Source organism: Lissotriton helveticus, chromosome 9 (assembly GCF_964261635.1).
Source record: "Lissotriton helveticus chromosome 9, aLisHel1.1, whole genome shotgun sequence".
NCBI classification, from domain to species: Eukaryota; Metazoa; Chordata; class Amphibia; order Caudata; family Salamandridae; genus Lissotriton; species Lissotriton helveticus.
Genome location: NC_136070.1, coordinates 17,964,854 through 17,978,207, shown reverse-complemented (window position 1 = coordinate 17,978,207; position 13,354 = coordinate 17,964,854). Strand labels below are relative to the sequence as shown.

Sequence of the window (13,354 nt, the reverse complement as noted above, 5' to 3'; positions counted from 1 at the left end):
GTTTTCCCTGTTATGCTTGGCTTCTGATTTAGCGAGTCGGTGGTTAGCTGGACTTGTTGAAGATTGTTAAGGTTAGGTTTCCTCTTATTCATTCTCGATATTCTGTTTGCATCAATCAGGACTGTTTTATTTTCCTCCCCTCCACTGCTGACATTAGATTCATAATCCCGGAGTAAGGATAGGATTTCTTCCTTCGTTAGATATTTGTGATTCCTATCGGGTCTATTTTGTTTGTAAGCTAACGGCATCGCCCTGTTATTGCCCTTTCTTTGGGATTGAAATAGTAGGTCTTGGATGTGCTCAACTTTGGAATGAGTGTTCTCTGAAATGTCACAAAGTTTTTCTATCGCTTGAAGGGTGCTTAGTATGTCACGGGACATGTCGCCCATTTGTGTTTGGAGCTCTATCTTTTTTCTCAGGGTCTGGGGTGACATCTTATGAATGTTTATCTGTTTATTTTGTAATTCACATATATTGTTCTCGTATTTACGTTCTGAATTCTTCATCAGGGTCTTCTTTTTTTTGCCATGAGATCGGTTGTCTATTATATCATTCATTGACTTAGTGGATGCGCTATCTATGCTTTGTGGTCCTAGTTTCATGCTTGTAGTAAGTACAGTACGAGTGGGTCTTAGAGGCTTTTGTGAATTATTACTTTGCGGTGTGGAAGGGGTAGCCTTTTCCATATCAGAACTTTCTAGGTTTTCATTGGGTGTTCTGTTCTTTAGGGATGTTCCGTCATTGGGGGGAGGTGTTGAATCTTCCCTCTGGAGAGGTTCTGTATTGCTTATCACAGGACGTGTAAACATTTCTGTTCTCTCTATCTCAATCCCAAGTGTTGGGTCTCCTAGTTCGAGTGTGTCTCCTAGAAGCATTGATTGCTTTAGATCCTGAGGGTCTCTGGTTCGTATGCTGTCTGAGGTCGGTGTTCCCCTCTGATGAAGCACTAAGTTGTTGTTCGCATGTCTTGAGGGTGAGAGTGAGGGGGCTGTGAGAGCTGGGGTCCTTATGGAGGTAGGAAGAAGGCACTGAGAGTGTAGACTTCCTGTCTGCAAAGGGCTTTCAGTAAAAGACTGAATGCTGGTGCCTGTGTCAGCAGCTGTTAATATTCCACGCTTGCACACATACAGTGAAATAATGGCCTTCTTATTACAGATCCAGTTCGGGACACTTGCGAGGGTCTCTGTTTCCCTCCCCTACAGAGGCAAGCTATGCCCGCCTGACTGGCTTACCAAAACCTCATTTTATCCCTAATGAAGAGGGCCCTCCATGCCACATCACACCTGATCCAAGGACTTTGGCAGTTCAATCTTTATTCCACTGGCTCCCCAGCACTCAGCATTACTTTCCAAGACCTGCTACATCGTCTTCAAGGCAGTGTTCAATAAGACCCCTAGCCACCCGCATGTGGCTGGCAAATCACGCAACTCCCACAGCAGCAACATCGCTGGGTTCAAAATCAAATAGTGGAAGGAGTACAAGAGAAGATGGCAAGCCTTCTCCTGAGACAATCTGAGACAATCTGGAACATCACAGCACAGATCTGACAAGCACGCAACCAAATGCACCGACATATAGTCTTGGAGACACTTCCTTTTCACCGATCAACATCTCTGCACCACGTAACTCCTGTATCCCTAACATGCACCCTGTGCCCTCAGATGGTTGTTTCTTCTTCCTGCCTCTGTCCAGATGGTCTGTAGCCAAGTTCACACTACACAATAAGCAACTAGAAGAGCTTTAGTGGCTCACCTGGGTCTCCGTCCATCTCTGAAGCCTCGCCTCTTGCAATCAATTCAATTTCTGGGAACAGAAATGCATTCCTTTTTGCCTCAAACGTAACTACCAGGCTGTAACCCGGACCTCTTGGGTGAAAAAGCAAGAAAGCAAGTTGGGTTGAGGAGATTTCAGTGGGTGTTTTATCCGAAACTCCTTAGGTTCCAAAGGTGAATGAACTTACTGACACTTTGGGTTACCTTCAGCCTAAGTCCCTACTTCTAGTCATTCAAATTCTGAATTAGAGCCTCTGCCAAAGGGAGATATTGAGGGGAAAAAACACATAGTAATTGTATTTATTGCGTTGTATCTCAACCTTTTAACTCAGTTTCTAGAATGCTTTTATCCAAAGAAACCTAATACTCTAAATACAAACAGTGAGTATTTGCATCCACAGAAGAGCCAGCCGCCTCTCGCGAATGATAGGAAGATACGATTCCCACTCCACGTCGTAACCTGGACTGGAGCAGAAGATGATGAAAGACCCTCAGGGCTGGAGGGACACACTGTACAAAACACTCTCATGACACGGCGACTGTCTGCCATGCTTACCAATACTGTGCAATGCTTACCAATACTGTGCAATGCTTACCAATACTGTGCCAATGCTTACCAATACGGTGCAATGCTTACCAATACTGTGCAATGCTTACCAATACTGTGCCAATGCTTACCAATATGGTGTAATGCTTACCAATACTGTGCAATGCTTACCAATACTGTGCAATGCTTACCAATACTGTGCAATGCTTACCAATACTGTGCAATGCTTACCAATACTGTGCAATGCTTACCAATACCAAGCCAATGCTTACCAATACGGTGCAATGCTTACCAATACTGTGCAATGCTTACCAATACAGTGCAATGCTTACCAATACTGTGCAATGCTTACCAATACTGTGCAATGCTTACCAATACTGTGCAATGCTTACCAATACGGTGCAATGCTTACCAATACTGTGCAATGCTTACCAATACTGTGGTACTGCCATCGCTGGTGGAGCCTCTCGGGAAGCAGCTGCAAGATCTTCTGCAAACGCCAAAGACGAACAACAGTTAATCGCCAATGGGAGATACAGGTCACGCGTTCATGCCATGACCAGAAAAGAGGCGCAACAACGACAAACAAAAAATGTAAACATTTGAGGGACGAGAGCTAGCAAATGAACAATAAAAGAAAGGGAAACAAACAAGCATCAAACATGAAAAAATTTAGACTTATATAGTCTGCACACATAAATATATAAGAATTAAGTGTATATTCGAGGACACAGAGGAAAGTCTGAATCTTGCTATTAGCAGGTCCAGTCACCCCGAAAAAAAACCTGTGTGTCTGTTCAACAATTCACATAGAGCCGCACATCACACATGGGAAACCCAGCAGGGATTTAATGTTATCATGATACAGAATAGTTTGCATTGAACCAAACTATTTCAATGGTAATGAACAGATAATAGCAAAAGTGAGGGCAGCCGAGATTGAGAGGGTGGGGGTTTCCAGCAGAGTTCTGGAGTATGTCAAATGCACCTAGGAGCAGCTACTAGAAGAGCAGGTAGTGGAGCCTGAGAGGACGACACGTGAAACCAGCAGGTGAATGTGAGGTCTTCATGCGTGGCACTCCTTTCTACCATCCTGCATGCAACCCCCCCCCCAATCTATCATAACATACCACTCCTCCTAAAAGGCCCAGAAGGGACTAAAACAGCAGCAGAAGAAACAAGCAGTGGACTGGTCATTGTGACATACAAGCTGCCGGAAGGAGACAGACTGGACAGTGTCACCACAGAGGTAGAAGACTGGACCGATGCTTCCAGTAACACTTCTCAACAAGGAAACGGACGCAGTGAAAGGAAATCGAAAGCCCTTCTTTGCAACAAACAGGCGATTGGCACAGACTTGTACGTCATCATTAGCAAGGCTTTGGATGGGCCTCATCTGCAGATTCATTTACAAATCTCGGTGTCCTTCTATCCAAGTTATTCGGACAGGCCTGTCCTCATCTGTAAGGGCATGGACGCACGTGGTCGTCCTCAGCTGCAGGGACACGTGAAGTCGAAGTTCTTCTATGCAAGCAAATGGACATGCCTGGAGGTCCTAATCACCAGAGGCATGGACAGGCCTGTCCTCATCTGTAAGGGCTCGGTTGTCCTCAGCTGGAAGGACATGTGAAGTCTAAGTTCTCCTATGGACAGGCCTGGAGGTCCACATCTGTAGAGACTTCCGCAGGCCTTGGTGACCGCATATGCAGGCAAGTACATGGGCCTGGGGTCCTCATCTGGAAGGACGTGCACAGCCTGGTGGTCATCTGCAGGTCAAGCACAGCCTGGACGTCCTTGTCTCCAGGAATGTGCACGAGCCTGAGGATTCTCATCTGAAGAGAAGTGAACAGGTCTGAAGATCCTCGAGTGACACGGGTGGACTGCAGGGCCACGGACGGGCCTGGTGGTCCTCAGCTGAGGTCACAAAGATACCTGAAAATCTTCACCTGGAGGGACATGGATAGGTCTCGGAGTCCTCATCACCAGAGTCATAGATGGGCCTAGAGGGCATTAAGTGTTTCATCTGCAATGACACGAACAGCACTGGCGTCCATGTCTGCAAAGAAATGCAAGGAGCACATCTGCATGTAGGTGAATAGTCAAGCTCAACTATGGGTAAGTCAACTTAATCACAGCCAGCCATAGGTAAGCCTCAGATTCAGACACGGCCATGGGTGAATCTGCAGTGAGCCAGGCTCGGTTCCAGGCAAGTTAACTCAAACTAGGCTCAGCTTTTGACAGGCTCAGTTCAGAGTACTTCGGCAGCATGAACTCCACCTCCATTGGAGTCTGTCCTGGGATACGCTTAGCAGAGGTCAGGTCTCAACCGAGCCAGGCACAACTCAGAGTACTTAGGAAAGATCAGGCCCAATTCAGGGTGAGCCTGCCGTGAGCTGAACTCCGCTCTGAATAAGTCTGGATGGAATGAGGTTCAGCTCTGAATCTGTTGAAGAGCCTGCCCAGCACCAGATGAGTCTGTACAGGGCCAGCTGTCAGCAAGTCCGCAGGTAGTCCGGTCTAGCTCCCAGTTGCCCTGCCCTCAGCCAGGCTGCCCTCTGGACGAGCCTGGGCAGATCCTGGTTCAGCTATATGTACAATTACAGAGTCTGGCCAACTCCAGGTGAGTTTGCACTGAGTCAAGCCTCACTTTGAAAGAGTCTTCAAATAGTCAAGCCTACCTTGAGGCGCGTGTACAGACAGACACAGGCAGACAGACAGACAGACAGACAGACACAGACACACAGGCACAGGCAGACAGACAGACAGACAGACAGACAGACACAGACACACAGGCACAGGCAGACAGACAGACAGACAGACAGACAGACACAGACAGACAGACACAGGCATACATAGATAGACAGACACAGGCAGAGAGACAGACAGACACAGGCATACATAGATAGACAGACACAGACAGACACAGGCATACATAGATAGACAGACACAGACAGACACAGGCATACATAGATAGACAGGCAGACATAGGCAGACAGACACAGAGACAGACACATGCAGACAGACACAGAGACAGAGACAGACAGAGACAGACACATGCAGACAGACACAGAGACAGAGACAGAGACAGAGACAGAGACAGAGACAGAGACAGAGACAGAGACAGAGACAGAGACAGAGACAGAGACAGACAGACACAGACAGACACAGACAGACACAGACAGACACAGACAGACACAGACAGACACAGACAGACACAGACAGACACAGACAGACACAGACAGACAGACAGACAGACAGACACAGACAGACACAGACAGACACAGACAGACACAGACAGACACAGACAGACACAGACAGACACAGACAGACACAGACAGACACAGACAGACACAGACAGACACAGACAGACACAGACAGACACAGACAGACACAGACAGACACAGACAGACACAGACAGACACAGACAGACACAGACAGACACAGACAGACACAGACAGACACAGACAGACACAGACAGACACAGACAGACAGACACAGACAGACAGACAGACACAGACAGACAGACACAGACAGACAGACACAGACAGACAGACACAGACAGACAGACACAGACAGACAGACACAGACAGACAGACAGACAGACAGACACAGACAGACAGACAGACAGACAGACAGACAGACAGACAGACAGACGCGCGTACACACACACCAATAAACAGCCCTGAAAGAACTCACAGGGAATGGGAGGCCCACAGGGAAGCAATCAGCCAATTCCTGGAGAGCTCTGTGAAGCACTTTGACAATAAGGAAGCACTCCGCTGAGCAGCGATCATATAAAAGCGCTGCACTGATGTACACTTATCCACAAATAATAGAGCCATCAGAGTAGTCCCTGGGTGAGACAGCTTTCAAAAGAGCACCCTGCCAAGGAGAGAGCCTGTGGGAGATATACAGCTTTCAAAAGAGCACCCTGCCAAATAGAGAGAGCCTGTGGGAGATATACAGCTTTCAAAAGAGCACCCTGCCAAGGAGAGAGCCTGTGGGAGATATACAGCTTTCAAAAGAGCACCCTGCCAAGGAGAGAGCCTGTGGGAGATATACTGCACAATTTCTGTATTGAAAACTTCTTATCTTCCTGTAGTTAATATGTGCTACAGGCAAAGCCTGGCTTCGGACCACCTACTCCCACTATCCCCAGTGCCGCAAACCACAAAGAAGCCTCCACAGACGACATGCAGATGTTTTTCAGTAGTCCTACCTCAAAGATGAACAGGATGGCGTCCAGCTCTTCCCTCTGAGACTTGTGACCTGAGTTCAACAAGAAGAAGTCTTTCGACATTTAATTTGTGATAGATATTTATCCTGTGAAACGTACCCAACGCATTGCAGCAATCTATGTGCCATACTCCTATGTTAAGTCTGCAGCTAATGATCGCAGCAACAAAGCACTGGATCTTCTTCGCTTCTCCAGCCCCATCCCCCCCCCCCCAATCTTCTGAGGATTCTGCTGCGGATTCAGGATACTAGTCTAGAATCCAGATGTGATGATCTGTCGCATGTATGACTGGCACCTCTCACACCTCTAACTCCTCCGGACCCACCCGCACAGGGATGCTTTAACACAACCACCATCAAATCCCTGATATGATGGGATTTTAGCGCACTGATAACTACCATTGCCAGGAGACCACTAAAATCCAATCTACTCTATTCCCAGCTTGGACACAGACCTCTGACGAGCTCTATGCTTGCGTGTTCTTAGAACATGCCTCGCTCATAGCAGCTCTACTCCCGCCTCTTCTAACGAAGTCTGTGTCCGTGATCCCAGATAAACACAGGGGACATGATTGCAGTTCTGCCTCTGAAGCATGCGCTTCCATCAGTTAAGTGGAAATCCCCCTACACGCCTTCCCTAGAGAAGATACACTTATGGCTCATCTATACTCAACTCTGCAGTTGCCAGTCCTGCGATGGTGCATGCCCTGCGATGGTGCATGCCCTGCGATGGTGCATGCCCTGCGATGGTGCATGCCCTGCGATGGTGCATGTCCTGACCAGGATGGTGCATGCCCTGCGATGGTGCATGCCCTGCGATGGTGCATGCCCTGCGATGGTGCATGCCCTGCGATGGTACATGCCCTGCGATGGTGCATGTCCTGGCCAGGATGGTGCATGCCCTGCGATGGTGCATGCCCTGCGATGGTGCATGCCCTGCGATGGTGCATGCCCTGCGATGGTGCATGCCCTGCGATGGTGCATGTCCTGGCCAGGATGGTGCACAGAGTCCCTGGTATGTTCTTAACCCATGCAGCACTCGCTGGCAAGAACAATCTTAAGCCGCTCTTCTTACCTTTTTGCTTGAGGCTGGTTTCAATAATCACAAAATTTTCAAAAAAGACGTAGTAAAGATGGGAGTAGTTTTGTTCAAAGAATTGCTTCAGATCAATGGTCTCTGCATTCTCTGTCGAAGGAAACAATAAGGTGAGGGGGAGTTTTAAAAGGAGGTACGGAAGGAACAAGGCAGAAGAAAGCAAGAGAACAAGTTTGTAAGGAGACCAGGAGTACTAACAAACAAAAGAGAAAGAGGAGAATAAAGGAGAGCAAGAGTAAGCAAGCTAATCACAAAAAGACAGATGAACCCAATTTGATATTTTCCACTTTCAATAGCACATTTGTACTGCACTCAACTTTACAGTTGGTGAAACCAGTATGGTATGTTTTACAGTCATGAACTTTTCGATCTGTATAATATACAAATATTTTCCAACCATCTCCCACGGCTTTTTCACAGTATGAAGTCCCTTAATGAGAATCCTGCCAGCATCCTCCGGAAGTTCTGGGATGTGAAGTATGAGCGAATATCACTCTGTGGATGCTGGGAAGGGAAAATCTGAAGATCACCACCAAGGAAAGGACCGGTCAACTTTCAGTACTTTTGAATGTTGGTTTCTTTAAAGGGGCTTGGAGGAGCACCAGGTCTCCGAAAACTTGTCAGAGTTCACAGATAATGAAGGAGGAGATATTTCAGCCAGCTTAAATAGGATATTGCTATTAAAGAAATTGGACAAACACTACTTGTCCAAGGTCTCTATAATTCATGAATGATATAATTTTGGCCTGACAGTTCAAATGCAAAATGACCTCAACATAATCTCCTACGCAGACGACACGCAACTGATCCTCTCCAAGGACCCCCTCACCGCCAAATCCAACCTCCACCAGGGAATGAAGTCCGTCGCCGACTGGATGGAGGATAGACGCCTTAAGCTGAACACAGACAAGACGGAAATCCTCAGCCTCGGGCCCAACCCCTCAACATGGGACGACTCCTGGTGGCAAGCATCGCTGGGGACACCCCCCGCACCCACCAACCACGCACGCAACCTGGGAGTCATCCTCGACTCGAAACTCACCATGACCAAACAAGTCAACGCGGTCTCCTCCACCTGCTTCAACACCCTCCGTATGCTCCGCAAGATCTACCGATGGATCCCGACAGACACAAGGAAAATAGTCACCCAGGCCCTAGTCAGCAGCAGACTCTACTACGGGAACGCCCTCTACACCAGAGCCCCAACCAAGCTCATCAACAGACTGCAAAGAATCCAGAATGCCTCTGCACGCCTGATTGTCGACATCCCGCGCCGCGACCACATCACCCCCCAACTGAGGAACCTGCACTGGCTCCCTGTCGACAAAAGAATCTCGTTCAAGCTCCTGATCCACGCACACAAGGCACTCCACAAGACTGTCCCAGCCTATCTCAACAGTCGACTCTCCTTCTATGTACCCAACAGGAAACGCCGCTCTGCAGACCTCTCCCTGGCTACCGTCCCACGCATCCGTAGACCACAGCAGGAGGTAAATCCTTCTCCCACCGCGCCGCCAAGTCCTGGAACACCCTCCCCCCTCATCCTACGACAAACCGAAGACCTTCTAACCTTCAGGAGACAACTCAAGACTTGGCTGTTTGACCAGTAGCAACAGCACCCCCGTCCCCTCTCCCCCCCCCTCAGCGCCTTGAAACCCTTGCGGGTATGTAGTGCGCTTTACAAATTACTTGATTGATTGATTGATGGAGTCTGTAGAAGAATATGTAATAGCATTACTTAAACGTGTGCCTCCAAGCAAGAAAATAGGGACAAGAAGCTTAGGGATCAATTAATATTATGGTGAAATAGTGAGAAAATCAGGGAAGAATGGTTGCTTGATGATCACCGGAAGTTAAGTGAAGCTCTGTTATACAGCAAAGCAAGGAAAACACACCTTAGCATATGTTTAAGAATTACGTGGAGACAAGAGTGCGACCAACACTGATAATGTAATTTTGTTTGTATACAAATATTATTGTTATTTTATTTCTAGAACCAAGCCAAGCCTGGCACAGGTATGTGAAATAAATGTTTTGCAAAATCATGCAGTGTTTTACAATTGAATGTAAGTTCAAATGCAGTTGATTAAAATACAGGTAAGTCAAAACATCGAAATTACTTTTCAGATTACTTTTTAAGTTACTTTTTATACTCAGTGGAATATGCCTAGATATCACACTGGGACATTTCCTAGAGAAAAGGTAAATTAAATCAGTTTTGCACAGTTGTAGTTTTTCAGGTTTTCATGCAAATCAACTCCACACTTGGAACATTTTTCAAGGAAAAACAGTCAATGTCTTCCAATGGAGAGAAATGAAGTTATCGGTTAAATGTAAATGTAGTATACTTGTAAAGCGCACAGCTGCCCCAGCAACGGGGCGTCCCGGCGCTGTATAACTCTGGGGAACCCGTCCTGGCTTTCCCTGTGGGATGGTCCCTTGCTGGGAGTCCCCAAGGTGGAGCCAGGCATCCTCGGAATTGGTGGGGCCGTTGTGCAAATTAGGCAAGCTAATGCCCAGAGTTGCCGAGTGGAACCCCTGATTAGAGTAAGCACCGAAGCGAGAATTATCGAGTCCGCTGACCAAGGTCCACGACCCTGCCGCGTCGGGAATTGAACCCTGGTCCCAGGCCGACTTCTCCTCTCAGGCCTTCTGCCTCTAACCAGTGAGCCACACTACTCCACTCTGTTTGGGGTTGAGTTTCTGGGGTTAGAACAAGGGTTCCCCCAGGTTCAAGAACGCGCTCTCAAAGCACCCTCAGCGTCACTAGGGCAGCCGGGTGTAGAGTGCTGAGGCCCAATGTTATCTAATGTGGGATAGGGGGCCTCCAGTTGGTGGTTGCTTACGAGCAGGCCACAAGGCTTATGTAGCAAAGCTCCTGGTGTTAGGCTTAGGCCAAAGGGGGATCCACTTTAGCACCCAAAGTACACCCACAGCCTCGCAGAGGCAGCTGGGTGCTGTTTTGGCTTCGGGTGTCCTGTTGTTTTCAATGGGGATTCTCCAGTTTTAACAAAAACTGCAGGCTCGGGGACGAAGATCTTCTGGAGGTGACCACCGGTTGGAGAGGTAAGTCTGATTGCCTGGAGATGATGGGACACCGTCAGTTGGGCCACCCACGGCCGTGAGACTTCGATTGCAGGGGTGTCTTTAGGCGTCAGGTCTTCCTACCAGCTCCTGTCGGGGGTAAATGCTCCAGAAAGAGACTGCAGGCGTTGTGAAGACGGTCGAGGCAGGTCAGAGATCACCAGATCTCAGATCAGGATCGCCGGGGAGACCTCCTTGTGGTGTTGGGTCACTAGAACTCGGGCCGTGGGCGTCGGGTGCAGAGTGGTGCAGACTCGTGGATTTGGCTGGAGCCAGAGTATGTGGGTGAGCAAATCCAGTGCTCACGGTAGACAGAGGGGAAGGCAGGACAGGTCCTCGGAGTTCTTGAGGTTGCTGGCTGCAGGACACACCAGGATTTCGCTTCTGCAGGTTCAAGGTGGGGAAAGGCCGATAGGGCTGGGGCCAAGTCAGTGGGCGTCCTCCTCTCCTAAGCTTTAGCATGGCTCTTCGGTCCTTCTTCTTTTCTAGTTGCAGGTTCTTTTCAGAGGAGGCAAGGTTTAGGGGAGCCCCTAAATACTAGATTTAGGGGTGTTACAGGTAAGTAAAGGTTGGGACCAATTGGTCCTTCCTTGGGGTGAGCACACCCCCTATTATGCCACCCTCAAGTGGGAGGGGGGCATATGCCTCACTCTGGTTGGCTGGGTCCCTTCATCTGCAAGATGGTGGGAACTGAGGGTTGTGTTTCACCTCTGCCTCCCCCACCTGAGGGGTGGGGTTGGCAAAGATGGGCACACCTCTCTTCCTCACTTGGTTTTCCCACCGATTCTCCCGTCCGAAGTGGGGGTCAGAACCGGTGGGGGCCAGTTGCTGGAAGCAGCAAATGGCTGGGGTAGCTCACAAAGGCGGCAAGCCTTTGAAGCTTCCCTTTCGCGGACCCTGTCCATCCTGGGGGAGGAGGCTTGGCACCTCGTCCCAGGATGTGCATTGTTTCAGACCCTCAAGAGCAGCAGGCTCTCGACCCAGGGGTCCAGAAACATGGCTGGTGGTGGCAGCTGGTGAGCAGCCACTCAGCCTGGACACTAGTGGTAGGTCGTTTTTCAGGGGGCATCTCTAAGATGCCTTCTGTGTGCATTTTACATTAAATCCCACACTGGCATCAGTGTGGGTTTAATGTGCTGAGAAGTTTGATACCACTGTGCCCTTGGTACCTGTTGTACCATTTACCAGAGAGACTGACCTGTGGCCAAAGAGTGCCAATTGGGTTTTGTTTTCAATACAGTTTTAGGGAAAGAACAAAGGCCCTGGGTACCTGTTTGATTCAGAAAAGGGGGAGGTGATGAACAGAGTGCCTGAATTAAGCAGACCACTCTTACCCAGTCCAAAGATCAGGGCTTGATCCATCACCGTTTTTTAGCTCACTGCACCATCCCAGCTCAGAACTTGGCTATATGCAAATTAGTCTGTTCCTGTCCCAGTGCATGATGGGAACAGGGCAAACCAAACTACCAAGCCAATTCTTGTACTGGGAAGGAAACAAGCTTCCGGGGACCGGTTTCTGCCATTTCAGGCGTCTTCGGCCCGGCTTGCTTGAATCCTGATGGTGCAATGAGCAAGGGACTCACATCTGAGTATACCCTTCCACGCTTATGGTGGACAAAATGATTCAGAAAAGGGGGAGGTGATGAACAGAGTGCCTGAATTAAGCAGACCACTCTTACCCAGTCCAAAGATCAGGGCTTGATCCATCACCGTTTTTTAGCTCACTGCACCATCCCAGCTCAGAACTTGGCTATATGCAAATTAGTCTGTTCCTGTCCCAGTGCATGATGGGAACAGGGCAAACCAAACTACCAAGCCAATTCTTGTACTGGGAAGGAAACAAGCTTCCGGGGACCGGTTTCTGCCATTTCAGGCGTCTTCGGCCCGGCTTGCTTGAATCCTGATGGTGCAATGAGCAAGGGACTCACATCTGAGTATACCCTTCCACGCTTATGGTGGACAAAATGATTCAGAAAAGGGGGAGGTGATGAACAGAGTGCCTGAATTAAGCAGACCACTCTTACCCAGTCCAAAGATCAGGGCTTGATCCATCACCGTTTTTTAGCTCACTGCACCATCCCAGCTCAGAACTTGGCTATATGCAAATTAGTCTGTTCCTGTCCCAGTGCATGATGGGAACAGGGCAAACCAAACTACCAAGCCAATTCTTGTACTGGGAAGGAAACAAGCTTCCGGGGACCGGTTTCTGCCATTTCAGGCGTCTTCGGCCCGGCTTGCTTGAATCCTGATGGTGCAATGAGCAAGGGACTCACATCTGAGTATACCCTTCCACGCTTATGGTGGACAAAATGATTCAGAAAAGGGGGAGGTGATGAACAGAGTGCCTGAATTAAGCAGACCACTCTTACCCAGTCCAAAGATCAGGGCTTGATCCATCACCGTTTTTTAGCTCACTGCACCATCCCAGCTCAGAACTTGGCTATATGCAAATTAGTCTGTTCCTGTCCCAGTGCATGATGGGAACAGGGCAAACCAAACTACCAAGCCAATTCTTGTACTGGGAAGGAAACAAGCTTCCGGGGACCGGTTTCTGCCATTTCAGGCGTCTTCGGCCCGGCTTGCTTGAATCCTGATGGTGCAATGAGCAAGGGACTCACA

The 13,354-nt window shown here is 48.7% G+C and overlaps 1 protein-coding gene across 4 annotated transcripts in view; it reads right to left on the bottom strand.

Moving 5' to 3' along the window:
* RALGAPA1 (Ral GTPase activating protein catalytic subunit alpha 1) overlaps window positions 1-13,354 on the bottom strand; it is a 575,362-nt gene that overhangs the window by 418,819 nt on the left and 143,189 nt on the right. For 3 of the 4 annotated variants that reach the window (XM_078659359.1, XM_078659360.1, XM_078659362.1), the window contains exons 2-4: window positions 7,631-7,741; window positions 6,539-6,588; window positions 2,752-2,809 (exon numbers count right to left, since the gene is read on the bottom strand). In XM_078659359.1, coding sequence (XP_078515485.1) covers window positions 2,752-2,809; window positions 6,539-6,588; window positions 7,631-7,741 — 219 coding nt within the window. Of the gene's footprint in view, window positions 1-2,751; window positions 2,810-6,538; window positions 6,610-7,630; window positions 7,742-13,354 lie in introns of all 4 variants that reach the window. The other variant, XM_078659361.1, reaches the window with a different exon arrangement.